The sequence below is a fragment of the Megascapheus bottae genome, chromosome 3 (assembly GCF_031878675.1).
Source record: "Megascapheus bottae isolate mThoBot1 chromosome 3, mThoBot2.hap1, whole genome shotgun sequence".
Taxonomy (NCBI): domain Eukaryota; kingdom Metazoa; phylum Chordata; class Mammalia; order Rodentia; family Geomyidae; genus Megascapheus; species Megascapheus bottae.
In genome coordinates, this window is record NC_143511.1 from 1,671,148 (window position 1) to 1,691,164 (window position 20,017).

The 20,017-nt window shown below is 38.0% G+C and overlaps 1 protein-coding gene across 6 annotated transcripts in view; it reads right to left on the bottom strand.

Annotated features, from left to right (window-relative positions):
- The window catches only part of Ntrk2 (neurotrophic receptor tyrosine kinase 2), a 359,583-nt gene that overhangs the window by 255,015 nt on the left and 84,551 nt on the right, over positions 1-20,017 (bottom strand). For all 6 annotated transcript variants that reach the window (XM_090329450.1, XM_090329449.1, XM_090329451.1 and 3 more), the window contains one exon: positions 16,610-16,709. In XM_090329450.1, coding sequence (XP_090185576.1) covers positions 16,610-16,709 — 100 coding nt within the window. The remainder of the gene's footprint in view (positions 1-16,609; positions 16,710-20,017) is intronic.

Here is a 20,017-nt window from a genome sequence, read left to right on the forward strand (position 1 = left end):
CCTGTGTTTCATCTTAAGGAAAGTAAGAAATAACTAAGCAAATATTTGGGGGAAATGGCACTTCACTAGGAAGGAGTAATTTATAGTGTGTGGCAAGTGCTGACAACATACAGAAACTTTCAAGGTCTCTGGGTGTATTTTTGGTATATTGTCATGTCAGATTTGTGTCATCCATAAATAATTCAATCAGGATCCAATACAGAGCCCACGTGGAGAATCTACCTAGATGGCTACTATCTCTTTATTGTTACTTAAAACAAAATAGTCTCTCTTTTGCTAAGCACCTGAGTGCTAATCCTAGCTACTCAGAGTGCCATCTCCAATTAACCAGCAAAAAGCTGGTAGTGGAGGCATGGATCAAGAGGTAGAACACTGTCCTTAAACAAAAAAGCCAAGTGAGAGGCCCTGAGGTCAAGTTCTAGTACTAGCACACACAGAAAAATTCCTCTGTGAAACAAACAACTCCCATGAGATGTGTTAGTATAGAAGGACACATAGCCTTAGGGGCTGAGAAAATCAGTTTTGAAATATTGTGCAGTTCAGTGACAGACTGAGCATGACCACCCTAGAGAGAGAGCCAAGACGAAGTCTTCCACGTGCTGCTCCCTGAGCACATTCGTGCTACTGTGTCCCATTGCCACCTTCTCAATCATTGTGTCTTTCTATGAGCCACTCAGATTCTGTTAGAAACTGGGCAAGGATCTCTCTCTACTCTCTCTACATTGTTACAACTTAACTCAAGCATCAATAAACCATGTCTAATCAGTTTCACCATGGAAGATGCTGTTTGGTATTATATAATATAGTCTATCTTCCAATAAAGAGATGATCTTTTCCAATTTTAATAAGTCATCAACTTTGAGGTCGAAATAGCTCTAAAATCTGACATTTTGATATGCTGAGAAGGTTGAAAGAGCTGACATGTTAAAACCAGAAAGAAGTAGATCTCACCTTTGGCTCTACCAATTGCTTGCTCTGTGTATATTAATACATTTCTTTTTGAAAAAAATACTTATTGTAAAGGTGAGGAACAGGGGGTTACAGTTATATAAGTAAGGTAATGAGTACATTTCTTTTTAAACACTATTATGCCCTCCCTCATTTCCTCCCTCCCCCCTCCCAACCCTTCACCCCTCTACTCCCCTCCCTTTCCCAAGTTGCATAGTTGATTTTCATCAGAGTCAAGTATCATTGTTGCATTATTTCAGCCTTTGTCCTGCTGTTTCCATTCATACATTTCTTTGAGTCTCAATTAACTTTAACCTTAACATGCAGGATTATTGTTAAAAATAAAGTGATTCCAGCATCTTCCACATAGTGGCCTGATCATTAAATATTAACTTTAATGTAGATCTCTGGTAATTTTTAGATTAACTTTTAGGAATCTTCAATTGCGTGTATGCAGCCTAAATTGGTAAATGGGAAATAAAAACAGTTTTAAAGATATTGATAAAGGGATCAACTAGCAGAGCTCCCGAATTATCTTTGGATAGGTCTTCTGAAATTGAACCAAACAGGGAGATCATGGATCTTCTTTATTTAAGAAGATTCCCAGGGGAGAGGGAAATAGGGAAAAGAAAAAACAAAATAAGATTATAGTCTGAATGAAATCTCAGCTTAGCTCCCTGCCACTTCCAGCTCTGTGTGTGCAACCATACGCGTACATACGTGTAGACATTTGTGCATTGCCGAGGCTGGAGAAGGCACTCCATTTTCTCAAGGTTGGCCTTTCTAATGGTGCCAATGGCCCAAATCTGAAATCCTAGCTACCTAGGAGGCGGAAGATTCTGGTCCAAAGCCATCCTGGGCAGACAAATCTGAGAGACTCCTATCTTTAATTAACCAGCAAGAATTGGAAGTGCAAGTATGGCTCAAGTCATCGAGCATTATCCTTGTATAAAAATGCTAAGAGAAAACGTAAGACCCTGAGTTCAAACCCTAGGACCAGCACACATAAAAAAGAATAAATAAATAAATAAAAGAAGATTCTACTGTTAGCCTGGCCAGAAAAGAAGGTTTGAGAGTAGAGAAATAGAATACTTCGCTACTCTCTGCCAACACCTACAATATCTACAATGTGAATCAAGAAGAAATCATAGAATAGAGGGAAAATGTTGAAGATGTAGGCTAAGGCAAAACTTTCTCAAATAGCTCAGGAAATAAAAGCAATAACTAAATGACCCAATTAAAAAATTGTACATCCAAAATAATAATTACTAAAATCAAGAGACAGCCTACAGTATGAGATAAGAGATTGATATTTGAAATATATATATAGATAGATAGATATACAGAGAGAGAGAGAGAGAGAGAGAGAGAGAGAGAGAGAGAGAGAGAGAGAGAGAGAGAGAGAGAGAGAGCACTCAAAATTAAACACGAAACATCCCAATAAGTGGGCAAATGGAAAAACACAATTTTCAAAAGAAGTACAATAAACAATAAATTATTGAAGATATTTTCATCATTTCCAAGTCTTTTAAAGGAAATTACATCCACAAGTCACTGACATTCTCTCTCATTCTAGTTTTAATGACTATCGACAAGAAAAACAAATGCTGATGAGGATGTAAGGAAAAGGACACCATTGGTAGGAATGTAAATTAGTGCAACCACTATAGAAATCAGATTCTTAACCTGAGATACTTCATGATCCTGCTAAATGACTCCTAGGCATATACATGAAGCAGGCCAAGCAAAACAACAGACTCACCAGCATACCCATATTTATTGCAGCATTATTCACAACAAAATTATGGAATTAGCCTCTTCACAGTAGCTTCATTATAGACTTACACACCAATTGATGTTCAGATGAAGAAAATGTGGTTTATATACAACAAGAAATATTATTTAGCCATAAGGAAGTATTTGTTTGCAGGGAAAAATGGATGGAACTAGAGATTACCAGGTTAAGCAAAATGATCCAGATTCAGAAAGACAAATACCATATGCTTTCTATCCTATGTGCAAGCTAGTTCAGATCTACAGAAAAAAAAAAGATGGACAAGAAAATAAATGGAAGATTGTGGAAAGGGGAATTAGAAGGAAGTAAAAGAAAGAGAAAAGAGAGAACAAAGGACAGAGAATGTGATATTAGCAGCGATTGTGTGCTTGGGTATGAAAAGTTCATCGTAAAACCCATCATTAAAAAGCTGTAAGAAAGTTTAAAAGGGGAGCTAAAAAAGGAAGAAGGATAAGAAAGAGTAATAGAAGAGGTGAGTATGATCAAAACATATTATGTACATACATGGATATACCACAATGAAATTCCAAACTTTTGTGTAATTAATATGTATTAATAAAAGTAAATTAAACTTTTTAAATGTTATGGAAATGCTTGTGTCAATTCTTCCTTTAACTTCTTGGATGTGATTACCACCAAATGGTATACACTTAACTGTAAACTCATTTCTTTCTTTGATGATTTATTTAAAAAGAACAAAACTAAGTCTGAAGTCAATATTTTCCAGGAGCATAAAACTCAATTTTGAAAGTTTGCCTTCAGACATTAAAAAATGATGTCTGGTTGTATTTTTCTGCAGGAAAAAAGATAGTGTACCTTTTGCTAATGTAACACCCAGACTCTGGTGAGGCTAAAGTAATTGGGTATGGACACTGCCCATTCCTCAGCTATCACAGGAAGAAAAAAGCTGACAGCAATAATTTCTTGGCTCTTTTACATATGCATATTTATCTAACCAACCACACCACTCTTGAGATTCTGGGATGCAGTTTAAATTGAGTTTTAACAACTCTGTGTCTGGCCAACACAGCTCTGCAGTACAGAGATTTAACATTCTGCTTGACTCAAAGCAAATCTTGAAATTTAAATAATTATCTCCTATATATCTCCATCCTTTTCTATAGGAAGGGAATGATGACTTGAACTCTGCGGACTATCAATCAGAGACTTTGCACAGCTAGTTGAGTATTTAGATTAGGCCATGAGGTCATCTGAAAATTAACTATAGAGCATTACAAATAATCATAGAAATATGAAACGTCAAAATAATTTCTAGGTAACAAGTGCAATTAATTTCTTGGGGTCATGAATGTTCCCATATGCTACCCTTTAAAATTTTTCTGATAATGTTTATAATTTAGCAATGTACAATTTAAAGCAATTATGCCATCATGTGTGGAAGACCAGAACTAAATAATAGAATATACTTGCTGACAAAGATACTTTAATTAATCAAACTCTACTTAGGTTCTGCTGAACTCTTTTTCGACTAGGACTAACTTTTAGACTTCTGTGTCCTTCATTTCCCACACTTAGAATGAACTGTGCTAAATTAGCTTAACTCAAATCCCCAATGCTCCATATCTGTCCCCTTTCCATATCCAGCCACACTGTTGTGTCTTCAACACAAATCCTAGTAGGATGGTTCAGCCAGAATCCCACTTAGCATCCATCAACACACTTCTTCCTAGTAATTTTCCATCCACTGACCCACATCCCTATTCTTGGCTGCACATTGTCACTTATCCATGTTCTACCTGGAATTTAGCCCAGGTCTACTCTGAGGCCTCCTTCCCATGTTGCAATAGTTAGGAATAAAATATATTTTATTGCTTTAACTATGACCCAGCTCTTGTTTACTTTGATATTTAAAAGCACTATAACTAGACATATTAAAATGAATCATAAAGAATTTTTGAGGTGCAATTAATAGGTACCTTAAATGTGTGTGTTCCAGGTTTAAGTAAATGAGTGGTGCTCAATTAAATGACTGTCAACCTCAAGGGTCAGGGGCTGTAAGGCTCAGGAGATGAATAGAAAACATTTGAGAGGGAAGGAGAGAAAGAGGAAAGAAATTTGTCTTCCTCAAACAAAATTCACATTAGCTGGGCACCAGTGGCTCACACTTTTAATACTAGTTACTCAGGAAACTGAAATCTGTGGATTGCAGTTTAAAGCCAGCTGGGACAGGAGAAAGTCCATCAGAATCTTGTCTTCAATTAACCATCGAAGAGAGATACAAGTGGAGCTCTGCCTCAAGTTGTAGAGCACTATATAAACTGTGACATACATGGACTGGTGGCCAAGAGCAAGAGGGAAGAGAAACAGCAGCACCATACAGGAATGTCCACGAAGGCCACAGGTACAGCCTCTCCTCTTGTGATACAGCTTCGTTAGCCCTGAAGCACCCAGCCTACCTTCTGCTCAGAAACAGAAGTATCAATGCTGAACTTTCTGTGGTCGCCCACAGCTTTATGAGCTTGCCTGGAAAGGTTAATTTTCTGCTACTCGAGGCAAGCATGGCTAAAATTAGATAGTTTTTGAAGTATGGAAAAATAAAGCCACATGTTTTCTTTTCCCTAAGACGTGCGTCTGTTCAATTTCCAATCCAATAGTAGATAATTCACCAATTCTTCCTCCTACTACCACAGCATTACAGGCGGACACAAATATGATATGAGGGATAAATCATTAATATATATATATACATACTTCTAAACGTCACGTAGTGTTTATTCTGGGTTGTGGGATGCGTGACATTTCAATATAGATAAATTTCATAGTTTTAAGTCTTCAGACAAAGCAATGAGACATTAAGAACTCTGACTCCAACAACAGGAAACCAGTTAGCTACTGAACTACTTACCCCCAAAGCTCATGGCACTCCAGGCAGATATAACTAATGTAGGGCTACCATGCTTAGTCAAGCTTGGACGGAAAAGGGGCCACTGCTAGAACTCACACTAGATGGAAATCAATACAACATGGAGTGATTGGGCAATACTTTCTCAGCATAAAGCTGTAAACTATATTCAAGAATATTTACTTTTATTCATAAAGAGAGTGTTTCAAGGGATGACAACAGATGGCAGGTCCACAGTACTGAAAAACACAGATTGCAGGTAACAGTAATAGTAATAGTAATAATAATACTACAAGTATATGTGTTTGGCAGAATTTTAGAGGGAGTATATAATTGCACTGATGGTTTTAGAAACAGGACAGTAGCTGCTAAAGCCGGAGGAGACCCGCGGATCAATTTTTAAAAAATTCCTGGGCTGTGATTTTGTTGTTCTTGTTCCTTGCATAAATTTCTTTTACAAATGACCCAGAGTCTAAACGTGGGAAAGGGCCCATTGCGTGATTGACTCCACTCAAGTATTGCCAGGACTACAAAAGCTGCTGAACGCAAGTATCCTTCCCCCATTCTTCCTTCCCACTCACTCCCACTCAGAACTCAGACCCCTTTCTTCCTTCCCCTTAACAGTTACCAACTGAGTCTGAAATGACTCTTCTGTTTTCAATTTAGGCTTTTAATACCTTACTCAAGATGTAAAGAATTTAAGATCTGGTCATTGATTTTCTCTCATTCTCTGTGTCTCTGCTCTCTTTCCCACAGATTCTGTATGTCCTCAGACCACTGAGATAGACTCAAAAGAAACCCATGTGTTTCAATTTTTTCTGGCTAATGCCTTGATAAAATACAAAGGTCTTCGCTGCCATTCTCCTGTGCAACCCTTGGCTTCTCTCACAGGAAATGAGATGTATTGGCCTGTGGTTATAATATGGATGGCAATCTGTTGCATAAGAAAGAACTCAATTTCTCTAGAATCTCTCTTGCCTCTCCCATGTATCAAATTTAAAACCTGATTTTATAGAAAACAAATCATTTTAGCAGTTATAATCCCCTCCATGCAAATGAAAATCATGAACACATTTCTAGGTTTACGCTACGGAGAATTAGGTGTGGCCAATATTTCGTTCCTTCAGTAAAAATCTCATCTCAAAAGAAACCACTAAAACTATGCAAATAAATCTATAAACCAAGTTTCTTGGTTTAAACAGTTAAACAATTTAAACAGATGAAGTGTTCCAAGGATAATAACAGAATTTTCAGTCATTTGTACACAATATCTTGAGGCAGAAAGGCTCAAAACAGGCATATATTCCAGAAAATTTACATGCCCACCCAGTGTAGCTATTGGAATCATGCATATATTTCTACTAAGAAACCTTGGGACATTCATGCACATTGAATTGCAAGACCTTTTTGTTCAATTGGGATTCAGCATAAATTTAGATAAGAATCTCCCATGCTCTTTTTTCTTAATAATTTATTACCAGAGCATCAAACTAGAAACTAACTAGCTCTGTGGAATTAGTTCATAGAGCCAGGCCCTGAACCAAGCACTGATCAGAATCTTAGAATCACATGACAGATGAACATTATCCTTCATTTTACCGAAAAAGACTTAAGATTTAACATGTGAACAGAATGTACTCAAAGTTATAGTTACAAGATAGAAAATTCAGGATTTAAACCTAACCAGATTCAAATCTCGATATGAGAATTTTTATATGTTCCTAAGTTTAAAGACTTACTAATTTATCAACTTGCAAGCACAAACGATGGGTATTGTTTAAGCAGGCTAATTACCGAGAGTCCTGTTTCAACTGTGCTGATTTGAACCTAAATGTATTCCCGTAAGCATTCAGTATTCTTGTTCCAAATAAGGATTAAAAATCAAAGCATATATTAAAATTTAAGCCAACTTATTATCTCTCTTCTTCCTAAATTCTGAAAAGCCTGTCTGTAAAATCAAATGTTGAGAATAAGGAGGAAGAAAGTCAAAACAGAGGGGCATAATTGAAAGATTGGGAACCACAGAGAAACAACAAGATAGAAGGAAAAGGAAACATAAAATGAAGTAGGGGAAGAGGAAAGCCAGAGGGCTTGGGTATGCTAAGAGGGAGAGTTGGCCAACCTTGCCATCAGAGAGTTGGCTCTGGTCCCCAGCACTGAAAAGAAGAAACATAGTACCTTCTAAAAGTCCTTTTTAAATGATGCTCTGATCCGTGTGAGGAATTTGCCTCCTACCAAGTTTAAAGAAGACGATTCTTCCTGAATTGTACATATATATCTAATTTCTTCAATAATGTTTTAACTTTTTAGTGATTAAAATAGTAAGGGAAACTGGGAAAGAATGAGGGAATGGGTGCCTTTGTTGGAAAAAGAAATGTATTCTTTATCTGACTTATGTAACTATAACCCCACCATATATCACTTTTATAATAACAATAAAATGCATTCAAATTGTAGGGGATGTCTCCAAAATAGCATTTCGCAAACTTTCTACATTATAGGCAAATGAGCTTACCTCCTGAATCAGATCAGGTTATAAGAATGGCTTAGGTAAGGCAGACAACTAAAGGTACAGCATTCAAGTCATTCACATCAACATAGATAAGCCTGACAGACACCATATTAAGTGAAATAAACCAGACACAAACAGACAAATATGACACCTTCTCACATGGATGATGAGGCTAAATGAGTGGATCCTGTGAAAGCAGAGAATAGAATCATGGTTACCAGAGGCTGGGAAAAGTGGGGAAGGGAGGAAGGAAGGAGTATGGAGAACATTTATCGAGGTACAGTTGGACAGGAGGAATAATTTCTCATAAATTATGCTTAAACAACTATGGCTAACAACAGTAAGTTGTACATTTTATACTCTGGTTTCTCTTCAGATCATATACATCTTTCACCTTTAATAAGTTGTATATTTCAAAAGAACTAATACATTTTCAACGGTCCCAAATACAAAATAATGGTAAGTGTTTGAAGTGAGGGGATGCCAATGACTATGGTTTGATCTTTATACACTGTATTCATGTATTGACATGTCACGCTGCATCCCCAAAATATTTATTATCATTATATGTCAAATACAAAATGCAAATTTAAAAAAATGAGCTAAGTTCCTTTACAAGGGTAAAGGCAGAAAGGCTTCCTGTATGAACTACTCTGGCCCGTATGTGGCATATTTTGCCACACAGACTAAGCCTCTTTTGGTTTCATCTAGATAAAACCTATCTATTGGCAAGAAATTGGAAGCTTATCTCCAGCTTGCAAACATGGGAATATACTTTTATTAAACTCACCAAAGCACAGAAAGGGACCTTCAGGTTTCTTCAGATATATTTTCAATTTGTTAAATGACTCAACACTTCCAACTGGATATGTTTTCTGAAATTCCCAAGGACTTGGAAAAAATAATTACCTACTATGAGAATGATAAGCTATACTTTTAACTCAATTTGTAGCTGTGAGGAGGGCAGGAAAAAAATCCTATTTTCTATGAAAACTTATTGTGTCTGGTACTGTCTTGTGAGGTTTATATTCTCATATGGTTAAAAAAAAGCACGTTAACAAAGCTATTTATTTCCAAAAAAGAGTTAATCAGTACATTCTTGAAATTTTCTTTTTGCTTTTTTAGTGACTTTGTGATTCTAGAAAGTCAGGACTGTTTGTCTTCCTGGAAATGTCAAGCTAATCACTAAGTTATTTAGATTTTCTTTTTGTTTTATGAATGCTTTCTGTTTCTAAAAAGTTAATTCCATTGGTTTCTCTGAAAATGTCATACTAAAATTTGCTCAAGTATCATTATTTTGTGTATCTATGAAAAAGACAAGACTATAGCATACTGAACTTTTAAAAAGAAAATGAATTTCACAAAGAGAAAAGCGATCTGATGGCTCTCATCTATCAGCCTGGCTACCCAGGAAGCCATGAGACTAGCATGAGACTCTATCTCCAGTTAACCACCAAAAGGTAAAAGTGGAGACATAATTCAAGTGGCAGACCACCATCCTTGAGCAAAAGAGCTAAGAGAGAGTTCTCAGGGCCTGAGTTGAAGCCTTACTACTGGCACACGTGAGCACACACACACACACACGCACACACACACATGCACACAAAATAATATTAATAATAATGATAATGATAATACAGTAATATAAGTTTTTACATCTAAAAGTAAGTTTATAGCCAGAAAGTAGGAAAAGCCCTAGTAAGATACAACTTAGATTAAAAAGGTGGATAGCTCAGTCAGTATAAAATACATAAACCTTTTTTTCTTTTTTTTTTCTTTTTTTTAATTTGTCATGCGACTTGAACTCAGGGCCTGGGCACTGTCCCTGAGCTCTTCAGCTCAAGCCTATTGCTCTACCACTTGAACCACAGCGTCACTTCCAGTTCTCTAGTGGTTAATTGGAGACAAGAGTCTCACAGACGTTCATGCCTAGGATGGCTTTGAACCATGATCCTCAAATCTCAGCCCATTGAGTAGCTAGGATTATAGGCATGAGCCACTGGCACCTGGCCTAACCTTTTGGTTTGCCAAAGACACAACTCAAAAGTCAGAAGAAAAAAATTAAATAGATAGATAGATAGATAGATAGATACAGCCAAAATTAACATGAAGTATTTTACATTTATTAATAACAATTAATTTTTTCTTATTCTTTGTATGATAATGATGCTTAAATTTATTATTAAATAAAATATTATTTTAGGGGGTTGGAGGCATAGCTCACATTGATAGAGCATAGCCAATTGTAAAAGCATCAGATACTAAGTTCGACTGCTAGTCTCAGACCAGAAAAAAAATATATATATAATTTTAATCCAAGTAGAAAAATACATAAAGCTAATAAACTCTAGGATGGATGAGAATAAGATAAAAGGACATCCTCATATTCTCTTATGTCAGACTAAATTTAAACAGTATTTTCACATGGTAGTCTATCCATAATAAAAATATATGCTTTTCAAAAACACATTGAAAAATTATACTTCTTTTCTCAGCAGCCCATTTCAAGTATCTTTGTCTCTCTACAAAAGGTCTCCCTTGAAATAATTTTCTGAAAATTTGGCAAAAAACTAATGGCCACACGTGTCAAACATATCAAAATCCTCAACAAGATTAAGAACAGTAATTACTTAGCGATTACTTACTAAATGCTAGGGACATTTATAAGTGTTTTCACAAATACAAACTCAGCTTGTTTTCCTATCAGTGCTCTAGACAAGCACTATTATTATCTGCTCTCGTTTGAATCTGGAACATTCCCCAAAGGCTTGGGGGTTGGAAGCATAGCTCAGTTCATAGACAGCTAGCCAATAAACCCAAGTGTCAGATACCGAGTTTCAGTCCTTTTGTTTTTTGATGATTACAAAATGAATGGTTTTGCTCTGCCATGTGCTCCTGCCATAATGTGCTACCAAAGGCCCAAGGAAAAGGACCTTAAATAACCTCTAAAATATTAAGCCAAGATAAACCTTAATCTCTTTCTAAGTTGATTGCCTCAGGTACTTTATTAAAGTAATAAACAGCTGATTAATACACCACTCCACTGCAAAAAGGAATAGTGAGTCAAGAGAAGATGCAATACTTGCTCAGAGTCTGTTAGTCTAGCTTAGAAGAGACAGAGCCAGGCTTCAGATACAAGTAGCCTAATACTAGGATGCTTGGAAACATGACTAAGTAGGACACTGTGCATCTCAAAATCGCTGATGCAGAAAGGTCTACAGCCAATTGTTATTTTAGAGAACGCTGCTGAACAAAAATTGATATTATAATTTCCTTGTGAAATACAACACTATTTGATTTTCTACATAAAATGTGAAGCTGTATGTTTGACCATTTACATAATATGTACATCTTAGATGGGCAAAATTATTTCTAGGCGTGAAAGTGGTAGAAGGAAAATGAAGATGATGGAGAATTTCCATTTTTAGCTTTAATCCTTTACTGCATGAAATTTTGCAACCAGGGTGCACTCATTTGTTAGTGTCACAACTTTTCAATGTTATTTTTATTTAAAAAGTAAGTAAGGGAGTCATATGGAAAACAATTTGTCCTTACAGATGTTTCTACAATTGTGTTTTTGGCTTCTGATCACATATTTCCCTCTTTTAAAAGCTGATCCAACTATCTGTTAAATCTCCAATTCCTAAATATTCCACAATTATTTTCGGCTCATATAAAAGGTTTTGTGACCTTCAATCCGTTTAGCCTGGCCCCGTTATGTTTATAATTATTTCTCAATAAGCAGATTTGGGGTCGTTGTTTCAACCAAACATCTAGGGGATCATTTTTAAGAGAAGAAACAAATGGAAGATCTTGACTTCGGACTTAGGATAGCCTGGGTCTGCATCTTAAGGTGGTGCAGCTTTTCCAGCTTTACTCACTGAAACCTCTGAAGTGTTTCGAGCAGGGATGAATGCATGTGGAGTATTTTAATTGCCAGGGGGACAGAATTCCTATAAATACTTCTCTTTTTCCTTCACTCAAACATCCTCAACATGATTAGGAAGCCAGGAAGCAATGTGAGGTCGAAATACAAGACTTGGTTGCAGCACATATGAATAGTCTATGTACCAATGGCCATCTACCAATAGAGGGGCTTTTGTCTGGGCCATCACTAGGGATCCAATCAAAAACCAAGACAGGGCAGAGGTACAGAAATGAGCAAGAAATGGAGAGGCATAGATTCTGTACCTTGACACCTTTCCTGGAAACACAACCAGTAACCTACTGGGCATGTACAAGAAGCACAAGCTACAGCAAGCAACAGTGAAAGATAAATCCCCATGAACAGCAAGATATGAACCACCATCTGGCACCTTCTGCCAGCTTCAAACCTAAACCAAACTACATTCAAGGCCTGAGGGTAAAATAAATACATAAATGAAATAAATGAAGGTTCGGGAAACTCCCAAAATTTGAGCACTAAATGTTTAAAATTACCCTAAGAGTGCATAACTTTTTTCTCACACTGATTTGAACAACATATCAGATAATCTCATATCCATGGCTATTCAGCATCTTGGGTCATGAGAAATTTAAAGCAAAAGGTGGGGTGGCTGTGTCCTTTAGAAAGCTTGAAAAAAAATCCCAGGGTGTCATTTTTGTCCATTCACAGGTAAGCCTCCATTGCGTCCATTAATAAGTAAATGAAGCTGCACATTCTCTCTAATCATTCAGTCTATTAATATTTATTGAGTGTCCACTTGGGGCTAGGTGCTGGGTAAATAAAGACGGACCGACGAACTTGAATATTGTCTCCATGGAGATCACAGTCTGTGCTTCCTGTGTTAGGCTGTACCAGTCAGCTCACAGCCCTGATGAGCCAGCTCCAAAAACCCACACTGCGGCTCACTGATTCTAATGTCAAATCCAGATTTCACTCACTGGTTTGGAATGTAGAGATCACCTGCCCATGAAAACATCATCATTTATCAATAATGCTTGGGTCTTCATCAACCCACAATGATTGAGTGTCCCTGCATTCAGCTGCATTGTGATCTGAAGAGGTTTCTGTTTTGTGTTACCTGGGGCCCTTCAAAGCAACAGTATTAACTGTAGTTTTTCAGCTCAAAATGAAATCATTGACACACATGAGAAATCATGCAATACTAGAGCTGTGCTCCCCCAAACGCTGAACTATTGGAAGCTGGGCCTTCAGTGTGGCGGTGCTGAGAGGTAGAACAGAATCATTATGAGGTGAGGCTTAGGGAAAAATGGTTAGCTCACTGAGGATGCTGCCCTGACAAGGAATGAGTACTGGACCTCAGGGTAAGTTACTGCCTGCAAAAGGAAAATGGTTGTTATAAAAGAGTAAGGAGAATAGAGAGGGGAAGGACAGGATGAATACAACAACTGTATTGTACTTTAATACCTGTGAAAATGGAACCAGGGCTAGGGACTGGGGGCTCCTGCCTGACCTCAGAAGGCTGAGATCTGCGAATCACAACTAGAAGCCAGCCCAGGGAATAAAGTCCATCAGATTCATGTTCAACAAATTACTCAGAAAAACCAGAATGTGGCACTATGGCTTAAGAGGTAGAGCACTAGCTTTGAGCAAACAAAGCTCAGGGATAGTGCACAGGCTCTGAGTTCAAGCCCCAAGTCTAACATACACACACACACACAATAGAACTAGGTAAATTGAGGGAATAAGTGGGATTGGAAGGGATGCAGTGAACAATGGAAGAGGTGATACAACTACTTAAAGATGATAATTTTTTAAAAGAGCAAAGACTGGCCCCTCCCTGCTCTCTGACTTCCCCTCCCCGCTCTGTCTCTTTCTCTCCCTCCCCATCTTTCTCTGAGCCCTTGATGTGATAAAAGTTGAGGGACCATCACAGAGATGGAACTAGTCTTATTTAGACTTGCTGCCTCCAAAGGCTGTGAGGTCAACAAACTTCTTTTTCACATAGAATACATCAGCTTCTGGCATTTCATTGTCGCAGTGGAAAACTGATGGATACAGCAAAGAATGAGGTTAGAAGTTCAGCAAAGATGTCTCTGAGGGGAAGGCTCTTCTTTGCCTTTGGAGTAGCTCATCAGTACATCAGCTACTGGCTCAGGCTGTGCATAGTTTACTCTGGTGCACTGAAACCATGATTGATATCCTGCCAATTATTTCAGAAAGTAGTATGATTATATACTCTTCCCCTTTTAGTACACTGGTTTTTCCTCACTAATCCTTGCTCTGATAAGTTAAACTACATTAACTTACATTAATCATTAAACACCCTTTTCTATGCTGTTTTTATTTGTGCTCAGTGCAGGAGCCACATCTTAATTTCTAGATCCCTTAGAGATTATCAAGTCAGCATCTGATTTGTAAAATAATAACCTTGGATCATGCTCAATTTGGTTACATCAAGCCACAGATTGATATAGAAGAAAAGAAAGCTATTCTAAATCAGCACACACATCTCTGACACGACATTTTTAAATATAATTTACTTACGTTTAGAAATAATATATTGCATACTTAAAATATACCAGTAATGGTCTGAAGTAAGTCAAGTTTAAGCAATTAACAATACTTTCAGACTATGCTCACAAAATATATACACTTTATTGATAATCACCCAAATTATCCAAGTTGAATGCTCTTTCAGTCTCAGTTCTGGAGTCTCAATGCAAAGTACCATCCTCTCTGAAACAAAATCTCTACCATTTTTCTCTCTCCCGTCATGGCCCATAAGAGAAGTAAGTTGACATTTACAGATAATTCTTCTGTCAGTGCCATTCCTAAATCAAGCATGAAGAATGCTCCTAAATTTTGCTCCAAGAATTCACAAAGCTGTAAATGAGCTCTCAGAAGAGCCTAGAAATATTCTCTCTCTGAAAAAAAATCCCATGAAATGGAAGATCTCAAACTGAATCCCTCAAGAAAGAAAATTCTAGCCTGCTAGAATCTGGTACTCTTCAGTTAAATGAGCACTTTCCAAGGGCTTCTAAGGAAAGAAAGCACTTGATAAATCACCACAGCAGGGAGTCCGCTTGTTGAGAACAGTTGTCTAGTTCAACCTGAATGACAGCTAAGATATCGGACCCCACAAAGTCTGCGGAGTAGTGAGTTTGTCTCATATGCTAACTCCACCCCTCTCACACACACAAACGCATAGAGGAATGGCTGACAGCCATGTTTATGACATGGAATTTTGATTCCCAAAAACGTAAATAAATACTTGTGCAAGAAGAACATCCACATCACCTGGAAAGGTAGAAATGGCCGTTCTCAGGCATACCCAAATATAAGTCAGACCTCTGGGTTTCCCTGCCTACCATGCTTCTGCAAGTCTAGCAAGTACTTCTGCACTGGGCAAGCTTGAGAAACGGGTACAATGGATGAAAATCACTGCAGGACAGTCCTTCCCTCAACCCTTACTCATAATCAGAGAATGAAAAGAGCTTTCTTCTTCCTAAGCAAGTGTCAGGGGTCAGTAAGTTAAAGGGAGTTGAGGTGAGATTTCAAGGATTTGTGCTTTTGCTTAAGGTTGAGCTAACCACTACCACTTCATTTATGATTGGAGAATCTCAGTCACTAGTAACCAATCTGATCCATTCAAGTCCCTGGTATAAGCAGAAACATCCTGCTACTTAGTCATTCTGTTCCAAGTACACAAGCAGCATTAACAACTCAAAGAGACCATGGATAAAAACCCCACCACGTTGCTCTCCAACACAACTAAGACACAATTAAGCCTCTTTCATAACATATCCCCTTGTAGGCACATGAGAGTATCTAGCTACTAGAGACCATATAAGATAGAACAACAATGTACTAGCCAAAAGTAGAGATTAAACTTGAGCATTTACTTTTAAAATCATCGAAACGCATACTTTTTGAGCAACAAGAAGAAGGATACAAGTTTCCTTCCCTCTGTTCATTTTTTTGGCCTCAAAAACACGATTAATTACCTATTGTTGGCAATATAGGCAAGAATGTAGCGTTACTCTAACACCAAGAATATTTCCACATAAAAAATGAAGACCCATCATGCCCAATGTTCTAATGTACCAACAGCTGTTCTTGTAGTGGCTTAAATTTCAAAAACAATAAGAATCTAGGAAAAGGAATAGCAGGATAAAACATACTCCTGAAGATTCAGAAATGATTTGTATAGCAGGAAGAACCTTCTTGAACAAAGGATATGAGTTCATGGTGTCCTGTGTCACTGTGCCTCGCCTGCCATTACCAAAGCCACAGGAGCAAGACTTTGCCTCAGTGACTCTGCCTCAATCACAATTAGCCACTTGATACTCAAGAAAACAATTCTGTGTCTTCTGGAACTGCTGTCTTCGTAGGCAGGTGGGCAGTGCTACACACTCAACAGAATGCTCTGTCTTTATTGGAAGTATCAGCTCCTTGTTGCTATTTTTTCAGCCTTAAGCTCGTTATCATCCATATAGCCACTTCCTTCTTCCGTGGTAATTAACATTAGTCACAAGCCAAAACACGATTCCACATAAGAAGTAAAATAAACACAACCCTTCTTACCTTTCATGCCAAACTTGGAGTGTCTTGCCAACTTAAGCAAAAACAGCATCACCAGCAGACAAAATCCCACCACAGAAGCAATTACCACCACCGCATAGACCTAGGAAGAGGAAGAGAGGCCAGTGAGCATCTTGCTAATTAGTTCCTTATAGTTCTATGGTAATATTGGTGGTGATAACTGCTGTTCACAGAATGTGTACTATTTGTTTCCATAACAGCTACAGATACATCAGTTCACTCAATCCCCCACACCAGTTAGAAATCAGAAAATATAGGTGACAAGCTTGTAAAAAATGGGTGTCTACATCTAATTGATATTATATAGATATCCTTTTAAGAATATAGAGGATAGATAAATAGATCTATCCATTTAACTGGATGCAAAGGGTGAGAGATTGAAAGGAGGAAAAGATAAAGGAGATGAGGAAGTCTATGGAACATAAATGGTAAGATTCTTTTTTCTATTGCTGTTACTACTATTATTATTATCACCATTGATATGTTGATTGGTGGTACTGAGGATTGAACTTAGGCCTTAGTTTTTGCTAGGTAGGGGTTCTACCACTTGAGCCACACATCCAACCTAACCTTTTACTATTATTTTGGAAATGAGAGATAGTGAACTTTTCTGCCTGGGATGCTTTGAACCACAGTCCTCTGGATGTCAGCCTACTGAATAGCTAGGATTACAGATGTGAGCCACCATCACCATGTTAAACACTATAAATTTTTAGGCTACTGAAAGATAAACTGGGATAAATGCAAATTCTACTTGGTATATGTTTGAAATTTACCCACACTAAATTGACTTCTTAGGTTACTGTTGTTGTTAGAGTGCCTTGAGAAGCAAATGGTCACTGCTGGGTGAGTGCCATTTGGGACAATTCTTGTGTTGTACACTTGTGGTCTGTGTGCACCATCCTAGTATGAGTGATAAAGGACAGAAAGAGGGATTTTACTTTTAATTTAAAAATGGACTTGCAAGGGTGTGGATTTTATAAGTGGGTAGATATGTAAATTCTGTCATAGTTCTGAGAAGGAGAGGTCAGATGAAAGTAGAAATCAGTTCTCATTGTTGTCATTGCTTCTCAAAGTGCCTTATGACCAAGACATTGCTTTTAGCACACACTGTATCCTCCCATCTTAGAAATACAGGTGGAAAGTTACCTTTCCGCATCACTTTCCAGTTTTATTCGGCCCAAGGTGGCTTGTGTGTGTGTGTGTGTGTGTGTGTGTGTGTGTGTGTGTGTGTGTGTGTGTGTGTGTGTGTGCGCGCGCATGCGTGCGCTGGTACTGGAGCTTGAATTCATCCTTGAATTCATTCCTTGGGTATCATCCTTTAGCTTTTTAGCTCAAGGCTGGCATCCTACCACTAGAGATGTAGCTCCACTTCCTGCCTTTTATGCTGATTATTTGGAAATATGAATCGCATAGACTTTCCTGCTCCAGCTGGCTTTGAACTTTGATTCTCAGATCTCAGCCTCCTGAGTTGCTAGGATTATAAATATGAGCCACCCGAGCCTGGTTCAAGGTCTTGTTTTTAAAACAAAAGTTCCAAGAAATTGGCAAATGTTTGCCGCAATGTGTGGAAACCTGAATAAATATTTAGGGTCTTCCAGCCATACAGTCTCTGTTGCAAGGACTCAGCTTTGCCAGTGTAGCTTGAAAGCAGCCAGGAAAGATATGGAAACAAATGAACTCAGCCATTTTCCAATAAAACTTTATTTACAAAAGCAGATGGGCAGCCAGTCTAGACAGTTTACCTGCTTTGTCAGATGCCCAGGTGGACTGAGACCCTTGAACTTCATGTGTCAATCTACTGAGCAATCCTTAAAATAGATAGGCCTATTCCCCTATGATGTCATAGTGTGTACCATTAGCCATCTCCCCTCCTACCCCCCAACCCTAGATTTCTTCTTAAAACCCACATCCTGACTTGCTTGTAGTTGAGACATATTACTGCAGGGTAGAGAATTTTATTGTTAAGTTTGAGATCTTAGTCTAAAGTAGTAGTTCTCAACCAAAGATAATGTTGTCACCCACAGGATAGGTGCCGGGGCTGGCTTATCACCTGAGGAGAAGGTGCTACTAACACCACTGGTAGAAGCAGGGACATGGCTGAATGTGGTCAGAATAAGCCCCCTAACCCTAAAGGGCAAATTGTGCCAGGTTAGACCCTTTCCTAAAGAATGCTATCTTCCTCCCTCTCCCTCTCCCTCTCCCTCTCCCTCTCTCTCTCCCTCTCTCTCCCTCTCCCTCTCCCTCTCCCCCTCCCTCCCCCTCCCTCCCCCCTCTTTCTCTCCCATAATAAATGCCAACTCTCCAAACAATAGCTACTTTCTCAGAATGAGGACATGACTGATTAGAGCCTCCAGCCAATACATGTAGTGAAACTTGACTAAGTAGCCAACTTAATTGGTACCTTAATACCAGCAAGGTGTGGGAATGCTTGTTACGGCAGCAGTGCTTATCCTGATTGATAAAGCCTTATGGCTGTGAGAGGGACTACTGTGCAGAGATTGTCAAGAATATGAGTTTTTCCTCAGCATAAAATTTAGATCTGTCAATTATGTAGATACATTATCTCAGAATTATTTGATCTCTCTGCATCTTGTAAATTCCACATGTAAATTGAGGACTATAGTAATTCTCTATCATGATGTACGTATTATAAGTCCTCAAAGAGTTAATACAGAAGATGGACTTAGAAAGAATATGTACTGCAATAGATACATTACTATTGATTGGCAAAGATGAGGAGGAGGAGGATGCTGGTAGAACTAAAGTTGGAAAAAATTAAATAATAAACCCAAGGTCACATCTCTCAACCTTGGAAATTTGATCCAGTCTGTTCAAATATAAAACCTATGAATTATGCATGACATTGCCTCTCCAAACTGTGTGGTTGTCAAGGAAGGTAGGAAAATGAAAGCATTTAGCATTATCCTTCTAGGATGTCAGCTGGCGATAGTAAGTCAACAAGCACAGTAAACTACGAAGCTGAACAAGGTCAGCAAAGGTAGAGCAAAAGTGTAATGAACCCCCTTTTGTGGGTTAGGTACCTGTGTACAGGACTTGTGCAGGTACCAGTCATTCTCACAGACAGTATTCCTGACTATTGTCTGAGTATAGACTTAATTCTGCCTCATTAGCTTTTGTACACATGGAATGGCAGCAAACCTACAAGGCTGTTTGTGGATCCACTTATTCTAACCAAACCATCTCCCTCACTCACTCTTTCCTAAGGGGTTTGGGCTTTTGTGTTATGATTGATGTCAATCTTCACTTCTAACTAATGTTTCATGGGAAAGAAATAAGAATATTTCAGCTATAAATTTCTTGACTTCTATGGTGATGCATATGGAAAGAGACCATAAAGAAAATCTTACAGCTAAGAACATTGATGTG